Source organism: Homalodisca vitripennis, chromosome 4, assembly GCF_021130785.1.
Source record: "Homalodisca vitripennis isolate AUS2020 chromosome 4, UT_GWSS_2.1, whole genome shotgun sequence".
In the NCBI taxonomy this organism is placed as follows: Eukaryota; Metazoa; Arthropoda; class Insecta; order Hemiptera; family Cicadellidae; genus Homalodisca; species Homalodisca vitripennis.
Window position 1 is genome coordinate 87,728,032 of NC_060210.1, and position 15,012 is coordinate 87,743,043.

At 32.1% G+C, this 15,012-nt stretch overlaps 1 protein-coding gene across 4 annotated transcripts in view; it reads left to right on the forward strand.

Moving 5' to 3' along the window:
* LOC124359709 (probable E3 ubiquitin-protein ligase HERC4) overlaps positions 1–15,012 on the forward strand; it is a 76,648-nt gene that overhangs the window by 32,033 nt on the left and 29,603 nt on the right. For 2 of the 4 annotated variants that reach the window (XM_046812670.1, XM_046812672.1), the window contains exons 9-10: positions 4,710–4,947; positions 13,897–13,971. In XM_046812670.1, coding sequence (XP_046668626.1) covers positions 4,710–4,947; positions 13,897–13,971 — 313 coding nt within the window. The remainder of the gene's footprint in view (positions 1–4,709; positions 4,948–13,896; positions 13,972–15,012) is intronic. The other 2 variants (XM_046812671.1, XM_046812673.1) reach the window with 1 other exon arrangement.

Genomic DNA, 15,012 nt, shown 5'->3' on the forward strand with positions numbered 1-15,012 from the left:
TGAAGTAGATTCTGGTCTATAAAAATATCTCCATCTATATTCTTAAAAACAAAATAATTAAATACAATGTATTGTTTATGAACTATTGTAATAAATATCTTTAATTAATATCAATCAAGTTCAGACGATCGTAAGTTTTCAATTTCGATCAGCTTATATTATGACACGCAAATTATACCATAAAATGCGATACTAGTTACTATTATAATAACAGCTGAGGAAAACAACCAATCAGAAGCGCTAAAAAGCAGAGAGTAAACTCATATGAATGATTTTTCAACTTCGACATACAATTGCGATCTGTAGGATATTTAGAAAACTTTTGAAAACTCTGAACATAGACCGTTGTTAAAAACTCTTAGTTGACAAGTGAAGACGATCGTCCAATCTATCAGACATTAATAGAACTATTTGGAGGGAAATTTAAAAGCAGACCGCTTTTGCGACCTGAGTTAGACCCGGCCACTGCGTGACGAGCGCAGCCCGTCAGTGATCCGCAATGGGTTAAGAGTTATCTAGAAATAAGTAAGAATAAATGGTGCTTGAAATTGCTTAACAATATTAAGAATAGACAATAGACAATATTCTTTATTTGCAATTTCTTTAAGAAATACAATGGCGTCAACATGTGGTAATCTTGCTTTACAATTTTATGTATCTATTTATTTATTAATTTTGTGTAATGTTTTGTCATCTTATAAAAGGTCAAAAAACTCCTTGGTCGAGTATAAGGGTCGCTTCACTGGCCAGTTCTGAAGTTCATTTTTTAACTGGTTTCCTCTCTTGTCCTAAAGGTTTTGTGGCAGTGAGTTGATGATTTTGCAGCCAATGTATGAAGGTTTTTTGCTAAATGTTGTTGTGTGGTGAATAGGAAGACTGTAGTCGGCTGCTCTCCTAGTGTTGTATGAATGTATGTCTTCATTTCTTGGAAGGTCCAGCTGATTGGTGTAGATGACAACTGCAAGTATGTAGAGTGATGTGACGGTTAAGATCTTAAGTGACTTGAACGCTTCTCTGCAGCTATCTGTAGGCCTGCAAGTGTTCTAATAGCTTTTTTCTGGAGGATCAGGATTTTGTTAATGTTGGCCTCGGATGTTGAGCCCCAAGAAATTAATCCATATCTAATGTGAGATTCTACCATCGCGTAGTAGGCTGTTTTGGCTAATTCCGGGCCTCCCATCCACATCATTCTTTTAACTACAAATATCCCAGATGAGAGTTTCTTGGTCAATGTATTAATATGATCTCCCCAGGAAAGATCAGCATCAATTGTAAGCCCCAGTAGTTTTGTCTTTTGTTCCGTTGATATGCGTGGTTTTGGATGGATTGATAGCTAAGTCATTTTGAAGACAGTATTGGAGTGTTTTGTCTGTAGATGATAAAATGCTAGTTACTAATTCATGTGATGTGTCATTTGCAAATAGAAGAGTTGTATCGTCTGCGTACATTATAATCTCTACATTGTCATCATTGATAAAAACAGAAAAGTCGTTGGTGAAAAGAATAAATAAAAAGGGGCCCAGTACTGAGCCTTGAGGCACTCCTCTTCTCACTGGCAGTGGCTTTGATCAGTATACACATTTTTTTCCATTTAGATTTTGTTGAATTTCAGTAATTTGTGTACGATCTTTCAGGTAGCTAGCCACCCAATCTTTTGCTAGGCCGTCAATACCTAAAGCTGAGAGTTTTCTCAGGATGAGATCATGACCCAAGCAATCGAAGGCTTTGCTGTAGTCAAGTAGAATAGCTGAGACATGTTTGCCATTTTCCAGGTTGTCTGTGATTTTTTCAAGTAAATTTGTAACAGCTGTGGTGATGGATCTACCTTTGAGAAATCCATGTTGATTTTTTGTAATAAGTTCATTTCTTTCCATGTAGTCTAGCATTCTTGACAGAGCAATCTTTTTTATTATTTTTGAGAGTGTTGATATTAGCGAGATAGGGCGGTAATTCTCTGGTTTGATCAATCAATCAATCAATCAGTAGGCTTTATTCATGAACATCAAGTACAGAATAAGGGTCAACAATCGATAAAACAAATAAAAAAATTAAATCTAAGTAATACATAAGGTCATGTCTCTCCTTGGGATGTTCTACAGCATGTCACAAATTCTTCCAGGCTGTAGATTGATTCTCTCAACAACCAGGTCTTCAGGCTTCGTTTTAGAATTTCAGGATTGTCTTCTTTCAGCTTAGGTGGGAGTAGATTATAGAGTTTCGCTCCTGCATATGATGGTTTTTTTGGAAAATAGAGATGTCCTGTGTATTGCCAGGCTGAAGTCTTGAGCATGTCTTGTTTGCAGGCCATGAAGATCACCATTTCTAGTAAGTCCTTGTTTGGAGGCATGTACAATGACTTCAATTATATAAATAGCCACAACTGTCAATATTCTTAGTGTTTTAAATACCTCTCTACAACTATCTTGATGTTGGAGGGAAGCCATGATTCTTACTGCTCGCTTTTGAATGAGTAGGATCCGCTGAAGGTTCTTTGAGGACGAGCTGCCCCATAGAATCACTCCATATCTAACATGAGACTCAAAGAGCGAGTGATAGACTGTCTTTGTAGTCAATTCTGTACTCACTGCCGTGGTTCTTCTCAATACATACAAAGCGGTGTTGAGTTTTAAGCAAAGAGAATCAATGTGGCTGTCCCATGAAAGTTTATCGTCAAGAATCATTCCAAGGTGCTTCGTTTGTTCAACAGTTGCGATCTTGGGTGTTCCAGAGACTTTGTTTTTGTGCTTACCCAAAATCATCTGTGTTGTCTTCTCTTCGTTAAAGACCAAGTCGTTTGCTATACAGTAATCATGAGCCATGCTGACAGATATGTAGGAGGCTATTTCTAAAGCCTCAGCTGATTTGTTGTTGGATAGCAGCACAGTGTCATCAGCATACATGATTGTCTGACTGTAAGGTTCCATGAATGTGGAGAGGTCGCAAGTGAACAGAACGAACAAGACTGGTCCCAACACAGACCCTTGGGGGACTCCTCTTTTTACTTCTCGTGAAGCAGATTTTATATTTACTGTTCTTCCATTAATAGTCTGTTTCAGTTCTACTATTTGTCTTCGTTCACTTAGATAGCTATGAAATCATTGAAGTGCAGTGTCTTTGATTCCTAGCCTGTCAAGTTTTGTTAAAATTAAACTGTGGTCAAGGCAATCAAATGCTTTGCTAAGATCCAAAAATGTGCTATTAACCGTGTTTCCAGCTTCGATGCAGTCAATAATTTTTTCTACAAGTTCTGTAAGAGCAGTCAATGTTGATTTTTCTGGTAAAAAGCCATGCTGTCCAGCAGGTAAAAGATTATTCAGTTGTAGGTGATGAAAAAGTCGTATTAATACAACTTTCTCAATAACTTTTGAGGCTGTAGGTAATAAGGAAATTGGCCTGAAGTTTTTCATTTCATGTTTCTTTCCTTGTTTGTGTAGTGGATATGTTTTGGAAATTTTGAGCTCGTCTGGGAAAATTCCTTGAGATAGAGATTTATTTACAACGTCTGTTCAAAGAGGATGAGTCATAACATGATGAGGGATCTATTCTTGTGTTTTGGATATATTTTAGCAGTTTTTAAAGCAGAGGGGAATTGTCCTGAACTAAATGATTTGTTTATTATGCTGACTAATGGAGGTGCTAGTTGTTTGGCACAGTGTTTTATGACTTTTGATGGAACCTCGTCTACTCCACAAGATAACTTAGATTTTAGTGAGGATATTGTTGCAATGACTTCCTTTGTGTTAGTAGGTTTTAAAAATAGTAACCGGGTATCAATTTGTGGGAGGGTAATTTGGTGAGTTATTATTGTGTTTTTAAATTGTTCGCAATTGTTTTCCAATGTGGAAGCTGCTATTTAAAAAAAATATTTATTAAAGTGTTCAGACACAAGAACAGGGTTATCCTCTATTTTGCCATCCATCTCCAACTGCATATTTGCTTCACCTTTTTGTTTATTTTGTTTCTCCGAGTTGATTGTGTCCCAGATGGCTTTACTCTTGTTGTCAACCTGATTAATATATTCTGCTGTTGTGCTTCGTTTGAGATTTCGGAGTTAAAGGTCGTAGGTTTTCTTTTTTTCTGTCATTGCTATTTTGTCATCATTATTTCCAGTTAGTTCATATCTGTGTAAGGCAGTTAGAAAGTCTTCTTTTAGAATTTTTACTTCTTCATCGTATTGTACATTAAGCTTCCTACTTGGTTTTGCTTGTACTTTCTTCTTAGGACATACATGGTCTAGAGTCAATTAAGTCTAAATATATTAAAAACTATAGTACTTACAGTGTTACGCCCCTTATCTGCAAATCTTACGAGATGTAAAAAAATACACAAAAACAAACATTATTGTAAACGGCCTAAGAATTTTACACCACTTTTATGTTTTGCGCTATAATGCATAATAACTAACTCCTTTTCCAAAGTTTGAATGGCCGTCATCTTGGAACCTTAAGAGATATAATAAAGGTGAAAGAATAAAAGTTGTTTATAATTACCTAGTGTATTTTTTGTGTGTCTGTGTTTGGAATTAGTCGAATTAACACTTTTATTTAAATTCGAATGGCTGCCATATTGAAGCGTATTATCTAATTATTTATAAATACAATTATTTATTATCTGTATATATAAATGTTCAGATTTGATTCTGAGAATCATGATCGTAGAAAATGCAAAATATTTTTATGAAATCTACCTAAAATAAAATTTTTTGGTAGGAAGCATACACTAGCATTGGTGCCTTCGCGTGGGCGGATCTATGCATTCGGACTGGGCGGGGCGGGGCAGCTCGGCACTCGAGCGCAACTCAACTCTTCTACACCCCAGGTGGTGGTGGGTCCTTGGCTCTCTCCCTCTGGAGTTTCCATCCTGGAGAATAACAATATCTCCGACTACGTGGTGCGGAGAATCTACGCTGGCGGAGATCAGTGTTTCGTCACCGTCACCAGGCAGAAGGTAGAGTCTTAGCTTTTATACTATTTTTATAAAATCTATACTATACAAATTGTAAAGTGATCCATGTGTCATTTTACATTATTTTTGTTGGAATTATATAGATTGTACAAGGAGAAACATATGCACTACATTTTTTACATCTGTGTAATCCAACTTTAAAAATATGTTCAGTATTAAATGAATTTAAACATATCTTATTACAATTGATATTATGTATCTCTTAAATATGAACCACTTAAAACCACAAAAGACTAAGACTTTCTCAAAATTTTCTCAGATTTGAAATAAATATGACGAGCAGTGTATTCAGGGAAGATTGGGCCCCCAAACAGCAGGATAATATATTAAAGATTAAATTATTTAATATTTATATTCTATAACATTTAAATTAGACTAATTTATTTTAAAATCCTATAATTTTATTTTTACTTTATTTTATTTTTATTTTATTAATTTTTTTTAGATAACATATATTGATTCAGGATCAATCAATGGACTCCTACACAACTCTAAAACAGTGTGTAATCTTGTTGTTGGCTTGGTTTGAGCTATGCTCCCAGATTTTTGAAATAAATAGCACACATTCTGAAATCCATTTATAATCCATGCAATGAAAGTAGAGGATCAAATAGAGTATTCTTGGATTACTTTTTGTTTTATTAGGCATTTTCCAAAGGTTTAATAGTGGCAGATATTGGTTTGGGTATGATTTCATTTAAATCAAACTTATGGTTAAAAAAAGCTATTACGATTTAAAATTTAAGAATCAATTTTGTAAGATTCAAAATTTGACCTAAAAAGTCACCACTTCAGCTCATCAACCTTTGTCACCTTACATTGCTTCCAACAATAAAACTAAATTGATCAATAAATGCTGTGGGGTATGAGAGTTGTGACTGGTATTATATAAAACTTTACTTATTCCTAGATCCACTTTAACTGCCCAAACTGGATATTTCCAAAATCATTTGATAAGCTGATAAACAATAGGTTAAAAATCAAAATAAAACCTTCTATGGATTTATATGAGTCATGTATGAACATGACCACTCAATAAAAATGGATAGTTATAAAAGTAAAGATGAAGTGGTGGTTTTAAGTCATCCCACAAGGTTCTCTTTTAGTTATTGTTGAAAAAACAATTTTTGATTCTTATGTCCAATCTTGAATCATAAAAAATCAATTCTTGAATTTAAAATTGTAATAGCTTTTTTTACCTTAAGTTTGATTTAAATGAAATCATGCCTAAACTAATATCCGCCACTCTTAAACCTTTGGGAAATGCCCAATAACACAAAAAGTCATCCAAGAATACTCTATTTTAAAGGGGTTAGCAGAAGTTCAGAAAATAGGCTGTCATTCAAGAACTAAGTGATCCTCTATCTTCTACTTTAATTGAATGGATTATAAATCGACTTCAGAATGGGTGCTATTTACTTTTAGAGTGTGGGCTTGTAATTGTATTGTTTATAACTTTTGCTAACAAAACCATTACACTCGTATATCTTTTTTACCCACTTGCTCCCTTAGCTCGTATTTATTTTTATATACTCACAGTGAAGGATAGTTCTCTCGCAAACAATTAGTTAGATAACTCGAGAGTCCCATTGATTTTGACTCTAAAAATCATGTTCTCTGTATTTGAGAAGTGCCTGTTTAAAATAAAAAATGAACTAATATTTTTTCTATACCTGTATATTTCATCAATGAGCATTTAGTATTCATATTCATATCCACATTTTATCATATTATATCGTTATCAATATTGTTTTCGCACCATAAATATCAGAATAAAGCATCGGTTGTTTTTTAACACATTATTTTTTAAAACAAAGATTTTAATGTACAGCTTTTGTCCTAATTTTATTCTGTGTGATATCACTTTGCACTCTTAACACACAGCAATACGTTTTGAATGTAATACACTCGTCATGTATAGTATGTGGTTTTTTACTAACTTTAATATTGATTAGATCTATAAAAGCTCATATACCTGTGTGAGTGGTTATGAAACTTATGAACCCTACACTGAGCCACCAACCAATCAACTCAAACTAAGGAGATGATTTGAGATGGCCTGTTTTATGGCTACCAAATCCAGAGAGCCACCCAATTTATAGAACATATAATACACTCTCCTCCTCTCATACAAGCAACTGGTAACATGAAACACTAAAATTGTAAATGAATATACAGTAGTATATGAGTAGAAGTGCAAGCTCTTTCTTTGTCATTTTGGCAGTGCTGCATATTTCAAAACAAACCATATTATGTGGTGGACTGTGTTCAATGGGTTTGAAGTGTTTCAACATAATATTTGTAAATCAAGAAAAAGAAAGAGGTCTAACCTTTTAATTTGAAAAAAGTAAGCCTGCTCTTCCTATCTTATCCAATCTATTATTATTATTATTATTATTATCTGAGTGTTTTGTTATAACAGTGTAAATAGCATGTCTGCATGAAAGTCTTGTTATTAGTCACTGAAAAGGTAGTTACGTGTTCAGATTGGAGATATTAGCTGGCCTTTTATTCAGAATTATTTTACAGGAACCACTTTACAGTTTTTGGGGTGAGTACCATTGAACAACAATAAGCACTGTAACTTCTCCGTCTCTGTAACTTCCACACATTTATTTTTTTATTTTGATTTGGTTCCCTGCTTTATAACATTCTCTAAGAGCCTTCATCAGTACTAAAACTTAACGTGGTACGAGTATTGTTTTACAAGTCGCTATAAAATTGTCTTGTTACTATTATTGTATTCTTACCATGATAAGAGCTTTAAAAGTTGTAACTTCATGCCCACTTTAAGTTTAGAACACAAAGTATCAAAACTTGGCCTGGTTTAACTCATTCTTTATTATATTGCGGATTTACCTTCCCATATTTCGTCAGGACACATTGGTTTTATCCCTTAAACTGTATTATTTATTATTTTAATATAGGAAAAGTTAGGACCCTGCACTTAGTCATAAAAGACCTTTCTGCCTATCTTACTTGTATTTATATCTCTCAAATCTTAGGATTCTGCAAAAACCATTTAGGTTTAAGGGGTCCTGTTCTCTAAAATGTCCTTTGCGTTCAAGAGATGAGCCCTAGAAATCGTTATCTGGCTTTACAAACAGCAGTACAGTTCAGCTATATGTGCTTCACTGATTCTTCTGCCTCTTTGCTGAATTTGCTTCATCTATATGGCTTAAACCAAATCATCATAAGATGTTTTCGAATAGTGCTATGTCTTGTTCTTATTTATTTATCTCTAGAAATTAACCCTAGAACTGGCGGTCATTTCATCCTGTAGTGTCAGGCTGTTTTGGAGCTTCGCGCAAGGTTTTTTTAAACAAATTATTAAAAATATAAAATAAAAGCAATATAAATAAGAGTATATATTTTTGTGTTCAGAATTAAACGTAGAATTGCACTATATTGTAAAATTAACCATCAAAAATTTTCTAATAAACACTTTTTTTTAATCAAATATAAAATTTACGAAAAATATTTCTTAAAATTGGGGGGGACCATACCTAGCAAATGAAGTTATAGTGAGAAATATTTATAAGTGAGATAGCCATTCTGTGTCAAATTTTATCTAGTTTCAGAAAAACATAAACATTATACACATTTATGAAAGCATCATAGAGCTATAGAACAAAAAGCAGCGATGCGTATAAATTCTGAAAATCGGGTGTACACGTAAGACTTTGGTAAAACAAGTTTTGCTAATACATTTATCTATGAATACATGTTATTTTGCATATTTTATTACTTAGAATAAAATAGAATATACAGTAGTAATAAAATAATTACCATAAATTATTTTTTGAAAAGTAAAAAAAGTTAAATTTTGCCATTGTTCAAAAATTTTGCGAAAAATTTTCATTCAGCAAAATATAAAATAGTTTTCTAAGGCTTGTACTATATCAAAATTTATAAATTTATGGTTTATAAGTAATAGGAAATATTATGTAGTTAGAAAACTATAAATATAACTAAAGATATTGAAAAAATATAGAATAACCCAAACAGTTATTATATATAACCAAAGAAATTACAGGAAATATATATTTTATTGTGAAAACTATCTATTTACCAAAAATAAATAGTTACTTCAGAGCTAAAAGAGTGCTATAAATAACGTTTAGTGAGTGAAAACAATAACAAACTATGTGAAATGAATTTTAGCAAAGTCATTTTGCCATAGCCTACACAAAGCCGGTAATTTCTCAAACATATTTCAGTAAATAGAAATTGATTTATTCTAAAATATATATGTTTACACTACTACGACATCAAACAACACACTACACATTAAATACGACACTAAAACACGCGTAAAACTATTAAAACTTACAAATATCCACAGCTCGGCACGAAAGTGATAAAGAACGGCAGCGGCAATATGGCGGTCACAACAAACGGCGTCGCGTTTTCTTTTACGTTCAAAATAACAAGCTTGCTACGTCATAACCATAATACAAAGAGGAATAAAAACTCATCTGTTCCTTAGCATTTTTCTTCCCGAATCCAATGGTGCATGAATTATATCGATACGTTACCGGAGTATATTATAAAAAGTAATTATACGAGGGAATGTTTGATCGACAAAATTTTGACGGTTAACATCACAAAAGCGACATTAACCGACATAATTATGTCGATTAACAGTTCTAGGGTTAACAAGATTGTGAGGTTATAAAATAATACATGAAATACATTTGTACTTGTATTTTGTTCACTACATTAGATGATAGTAAAACTAATCAAATTTAATCATGTACTTCATTTAGTTTTGACCTCATACTGAAAGATTGAACCAGTTTTGTGTAGTGTATCATTTTTAAATGCATTAATATTGATTTGATGAAGTTTCTTCAATCCTACTTAATTTCTATCACAAATATTATTTATTTTTAATTATAGTTTAAATTTTCAATCCATTATAATTTGTATATTTTATAAATCGGTCTAATTGTTTGCTTTTTTGTTTGTAATACATTTTATAACTGATTATTTGTGTGTTATTATTTATACAAACTTCTTCTGTGTGTACAGCTTTATTATACAAGATACAAGACTATTCAATAAAGTCTTAGAAAAAGACAAAAACAATTTGTTTATTTGGTTTGTAATTTTTTTTTAACATAAACAATAAGCTCTATACATTTAAAAAAAATGTTTCTCCAATTTATTTAAGCCATCTAAAATGTACAATTTTTGAAGGTTCTCAAAAGGCATTTGTTTGAGAGATAACCTCCTCATTTGACAGGATTCATGTCTATTTTGGAAATAAAAATCACTTAGAGAACAAAACTGGTGAGTACAATGGATGTAGTGTAATATTCAAACTTCAATTCTACAATTCTAGCTATTGCAACTGCACAAGTGTGCACCCTTGCATTGTGTTGATGAAAGAGAACTCTTTTCTTGTTCAAATAATGACATCAATGTAAATATCCCGAAGTACTGTTGCCATCACTTTACCAGCCTAGCCTCACCATTTTCACCTTCTGCAGAGTCTGTTTTTCTTTAAAAACTCATTGGTATGATTGTTCCTATGTCTTTGGATTGTAATTGTTTATACGTCTTTGCACAGTTATGTAATGACACATAACTCATCACGATTCTGATGGAAAAATGCTAAAAATGCCTCTGGGTCGACCATTTGATTGCATTTACTCTCTGAAAACAAAAGCGGCACCCACATTTTTGCAATTGTTTTCTCACTTAATTTGTTGTGCAATTAAACAGGCTGTACCTTTCAAAACAAATGTAGCCTCAACTAATTTGAATACTTTGATGTATTGGTCATTCAAAACCATATCATGGTTTTGTCATTCATTTCAGGAGTAATCACTTCCATTGGACGTCCGGAAAGTTGTTCATCCATTAGATATGACTATGTTTAACCCTAGAATGGCCATGGAACTTTCTCTTTGAATGTTACCTTCAGTGGCTATGGAACTATGATGCAGTCATTTAAATCACAATAAAAAAACTATTTCCTTTTTTTTCAAGCATAATTGTTTGCTTCCCGCTAGCTGACTTTTACATAATTTTGAAAAATCACAGCTGGTGGTGAAAAGTCACAGTTTTTAGCCGATGACGAACAAAACTGCATGATTTGAAACCTCAAGTCAAGTACTATATCTTGCCCATTATTATAAGTTTTTAACTAAAATAAATAGTTTTCGAAGTATGAATTATTTATTTTACGTTATGTCTGCAATTAGTATTTTGCTGTGTGTCTAAATTGCCATAAGAGCTACTACAAAGTATTCCTATCTAAAGTAATTATTTTTTGTGTAATTTATAAGTTAAGTCAAATGATATTTGCAATCCAAGGTGTAGAGTTGCTCTATTGGCTCAAATAAACTGGTTGTGTATATTTTATTTTTGTTGTTTCTACAAAACAATTATGTATTATAATTCAGTGAGTAGCCATTTTTTTTAATGGTCAGTTCACTTTATTCATATTCATGGTGAAGGTTTTATAATTTTCAAATTTCATTGTACAATATATGATTTGTTGTTGTAGTTACATGTAGAAAAATGAAAATATTAGTGTAGTATTATATATATATATATATAGTGAAATCGTGTTTGTGACAAAATATAGTGAGTAATTTAGCCTATGTGGTCTAATTTCTGTGTTTAATTTGTCTGAGTGATTTCTTGAACTAATTGGAACTATTTTATTATTATAAAATTTATTTATTATGCAGAACATCATTAAGATTGCTTACTTAAATTTCTTACTGTATAAAATAATAATTACATCGCTACTTTATAAAATATGTAACAAGGTTGTTAGTTATAAACAACTGAAAACAGCTCGTTGCATATTTCATGCTTTATAGTTTTTTGATATTTCAGAATTTGAAAGTATTTGACATTTCCCTGTAGGAAATCAAATTTTGAAACTTTCAAAAATTTAGACTGTAGGGGGTAATTCATTATTTTTATTTTTAGTTCCTACAAAATTTAGGTGCAAAAAATAATTTTTGTGTTTCTAGAGAAATTAAAAATATTTTTATTCACTTAATACTTTTATTTAACTCATCTGTTCTTAAGAGCAATAAAAAAACATATCTGGTTTGGGGAATTTTACATAGAAACTATTTTACATTTACACTGATGAGATAGTGAAATTATTTTTATTTTTGCAAAGCACTTGCTTTTGAAAATCCTATTTCCGAAAACCAAACTTTCTCGTTTCCCTGATCATATGTTTTTTATGTGCTCATATAATCTATTATAATAGATCTAACATAATTACAATCTACATTATATGGTGACCAAAAAACTGGCCACAGAGAGTTTTAATGTAGCTGTATCTAGGGTTACTCATTTACCCACTTGTTATAGACACAGAAGTAGATTTACTGTGTGAACTCCATTCAACTCTGTTTAGATCTTCTTTTGTATTAAGCCTTTGAAATAAAAATGTTTAATCACATCAGAACATTCATTTTTTTAAATGTATGTATGTATGTATGTATGTATGTATGTATAAACAAAAGTTTGTTGCTTCATTTGACTATTTAAATTAAACCATAAGCAGGACAGCTGCAACTCTGGACAGAGTCAAGTAAGACATAATGCTAACTGATAATAAACCTGACTTTATGCTAATAGCTTTATCTTGGGTTTTCTAAGGACTTATTAAACAACCTTTGTAGTTTAGTGATTTTCATTCAGGGCCAAAATCTTACACAATAACTGTTATAAGCTATAATCAATTCAATCTTATTTCCCACTTTTTACCAGACAACATGTTGTTATCCTCTCACCGTAATATTTCTGAATTATCACTCACTTTTGAAGTGTCATAGTTACACTTGTTTATTAACCCTTTAAGGAGTATGGACGTCATATGACGTCTTCTTTTGATATGCTAAAATGAGTTATGGATGAAATCCAAAAAATTACCAAAAGGAGTAAAAAATAAAAAACTTCAATATCTCTTAAAAATGTGTATTTACATTTGAAAGCTTAATAAAAAAAAGACTACATGTTCTACAAGTCAATATTTCAGTACTTTTTCTTAGCATGAAAGTCCTCAACACAGGGATACACAAAGAGCAACACCGCAGGTTGAGCACTCATAAGAGATGTCCTTCCGCTTTCTCTTGAGAGTATAAACAAACGTGACACTTCCTTTGGATTTTCCTGTTTCGTCCTTCACTTTGGGGCAGAGGACGCATAAAGTGTCGACCAGATGTACACAGTGCCATGGGTACTTATCGCCTGCTGGTGTGATGGCCAGTTTTGGGCGTGAGATCTGTTCCCATTCAGTAGAGTGTAACTCCAGCATTTGTCTTATGAGGGGGAGTTTCAAGTCCATGAGGGGCTGGTTTTTGCCATGTGTGTGGCCAGTATAATGTGGTGGCATATTCTGACAGCAAAGCGATGCGTGCGCAACCGCGACCTTGAGTCAGTGGCTTCTACCAGATGGCTAATGCGATCTGGTGGTAAAATCAGATTACAAGTGAATGCGAGCACAAACATGGAAGTTAAGTATGTTGCCGATAGATGGAACCACTTTACAGACTGATCTACTTAAAGGCAATCAGTAATAGGAATGCATTTATGATAATACAAAAGTACAGAGTCTAAACGTCATACGACATCCGTACTCTCTTGGGCCACTATAAGAATGTACATCATATGAAGTCCTTACTCATTATGTAGGGTTTACACACACTTCTTAAAGGGTTAACTGACTTCAATATAAGAGGAAGTTATACAATTCAATTTGTTTCTATCTCTTTTTTATTTTAGATACTTATGACACCTATAAAAATATTGGTTGATTTGTTAGACATAAAACTATAAAATAAAGTTTTTATTTTTAAAATATTTTTTTACATATAAAAGTCAAATTTTTCTGTTTAATGAAAAAATTCAATTTTCATAAAAATTAACTTTTTCCAATATATTTGTTTTCAGGAGCAAGTTGTGTCAAAAAAAGTGTTCACTTTCAAGTTATTACCTTCCAGTGCAAAACGTGCAAAATTAGAGCAGGTATAAATACACAAGTCATCTGTTTAAATTTAATGATGAAGAATGAATGTTAATTTTGAAAATGTTCAAGCTAAATACGATTCTATATTTTAAATATTTTTGTTTGTTGGTATTTAGATAAACATAGATAAACATTAAAAGCCTACACCATTTGACGTAAATTTCATTAAAGAACTCTATGACTTCCAACAATATTTAGTTAAACGTATTTTTATCATTGTTATTAAATAATATTTCCAAAAGTTTTAAAATTAAATGAGTGCCAGTTAACACTTTTTAATCCTGTTATACTCAGGAATTATTAATATAAGCTATGTCATGTACATTATGTAATCTAATCTTGTAAAATAGAGTGGAGTTTATAAGTAATCCAATATTAAAAATTTAGATGTACAGCAGCAATGTATTCTTATTAGGCCTAATAATTACATTTTCTTAAGTAATATTTCTCAATATACAATTAATTAGTCACATACTATTCACTGAACTAAACAATTTTTGACTTGTTATTAAAATACAAAATGTATATTAGAAGTGTCGATGACCGAGCTGTTTAAGATGTCAGACTTTGAATCCAAGTTAGAGATAGCGCAGGTTCAAATCCTGTCTGTGACCGTAGCACTTTGTAACAGTATCATTGACCTTGTACTGTATCGACTCTCCTCCTTATTCTACTTGATAAGACCCTCACACAGGCCATTGGTCCTTGAGGACGGGCAGAATAAGACTTTAAAAAAATTGTCATCTATTAAAAAATTTAATAACTTTAGTTTTGGTTTATTTTATTCCCAAAATAACAATAAGGTAGGACCAATAATTATATGGACAACAGTGGCAGGGTATGTTGTAAAAACTCTATTTAATGTCATTCATAAAAAACTATTAGAAACTGTCACTAGTTTCTGAAGGTTAATTAGAGGTTTGCATCAATGTCCTATTTAAGTGCAAGTACCTCCCCATGACGTGAGATGAAACATGGTTCAAGGTCATCTGTGGTTATTGTCCATGTTGGTACTCATATAATTAGGAATTGGTTGAGTA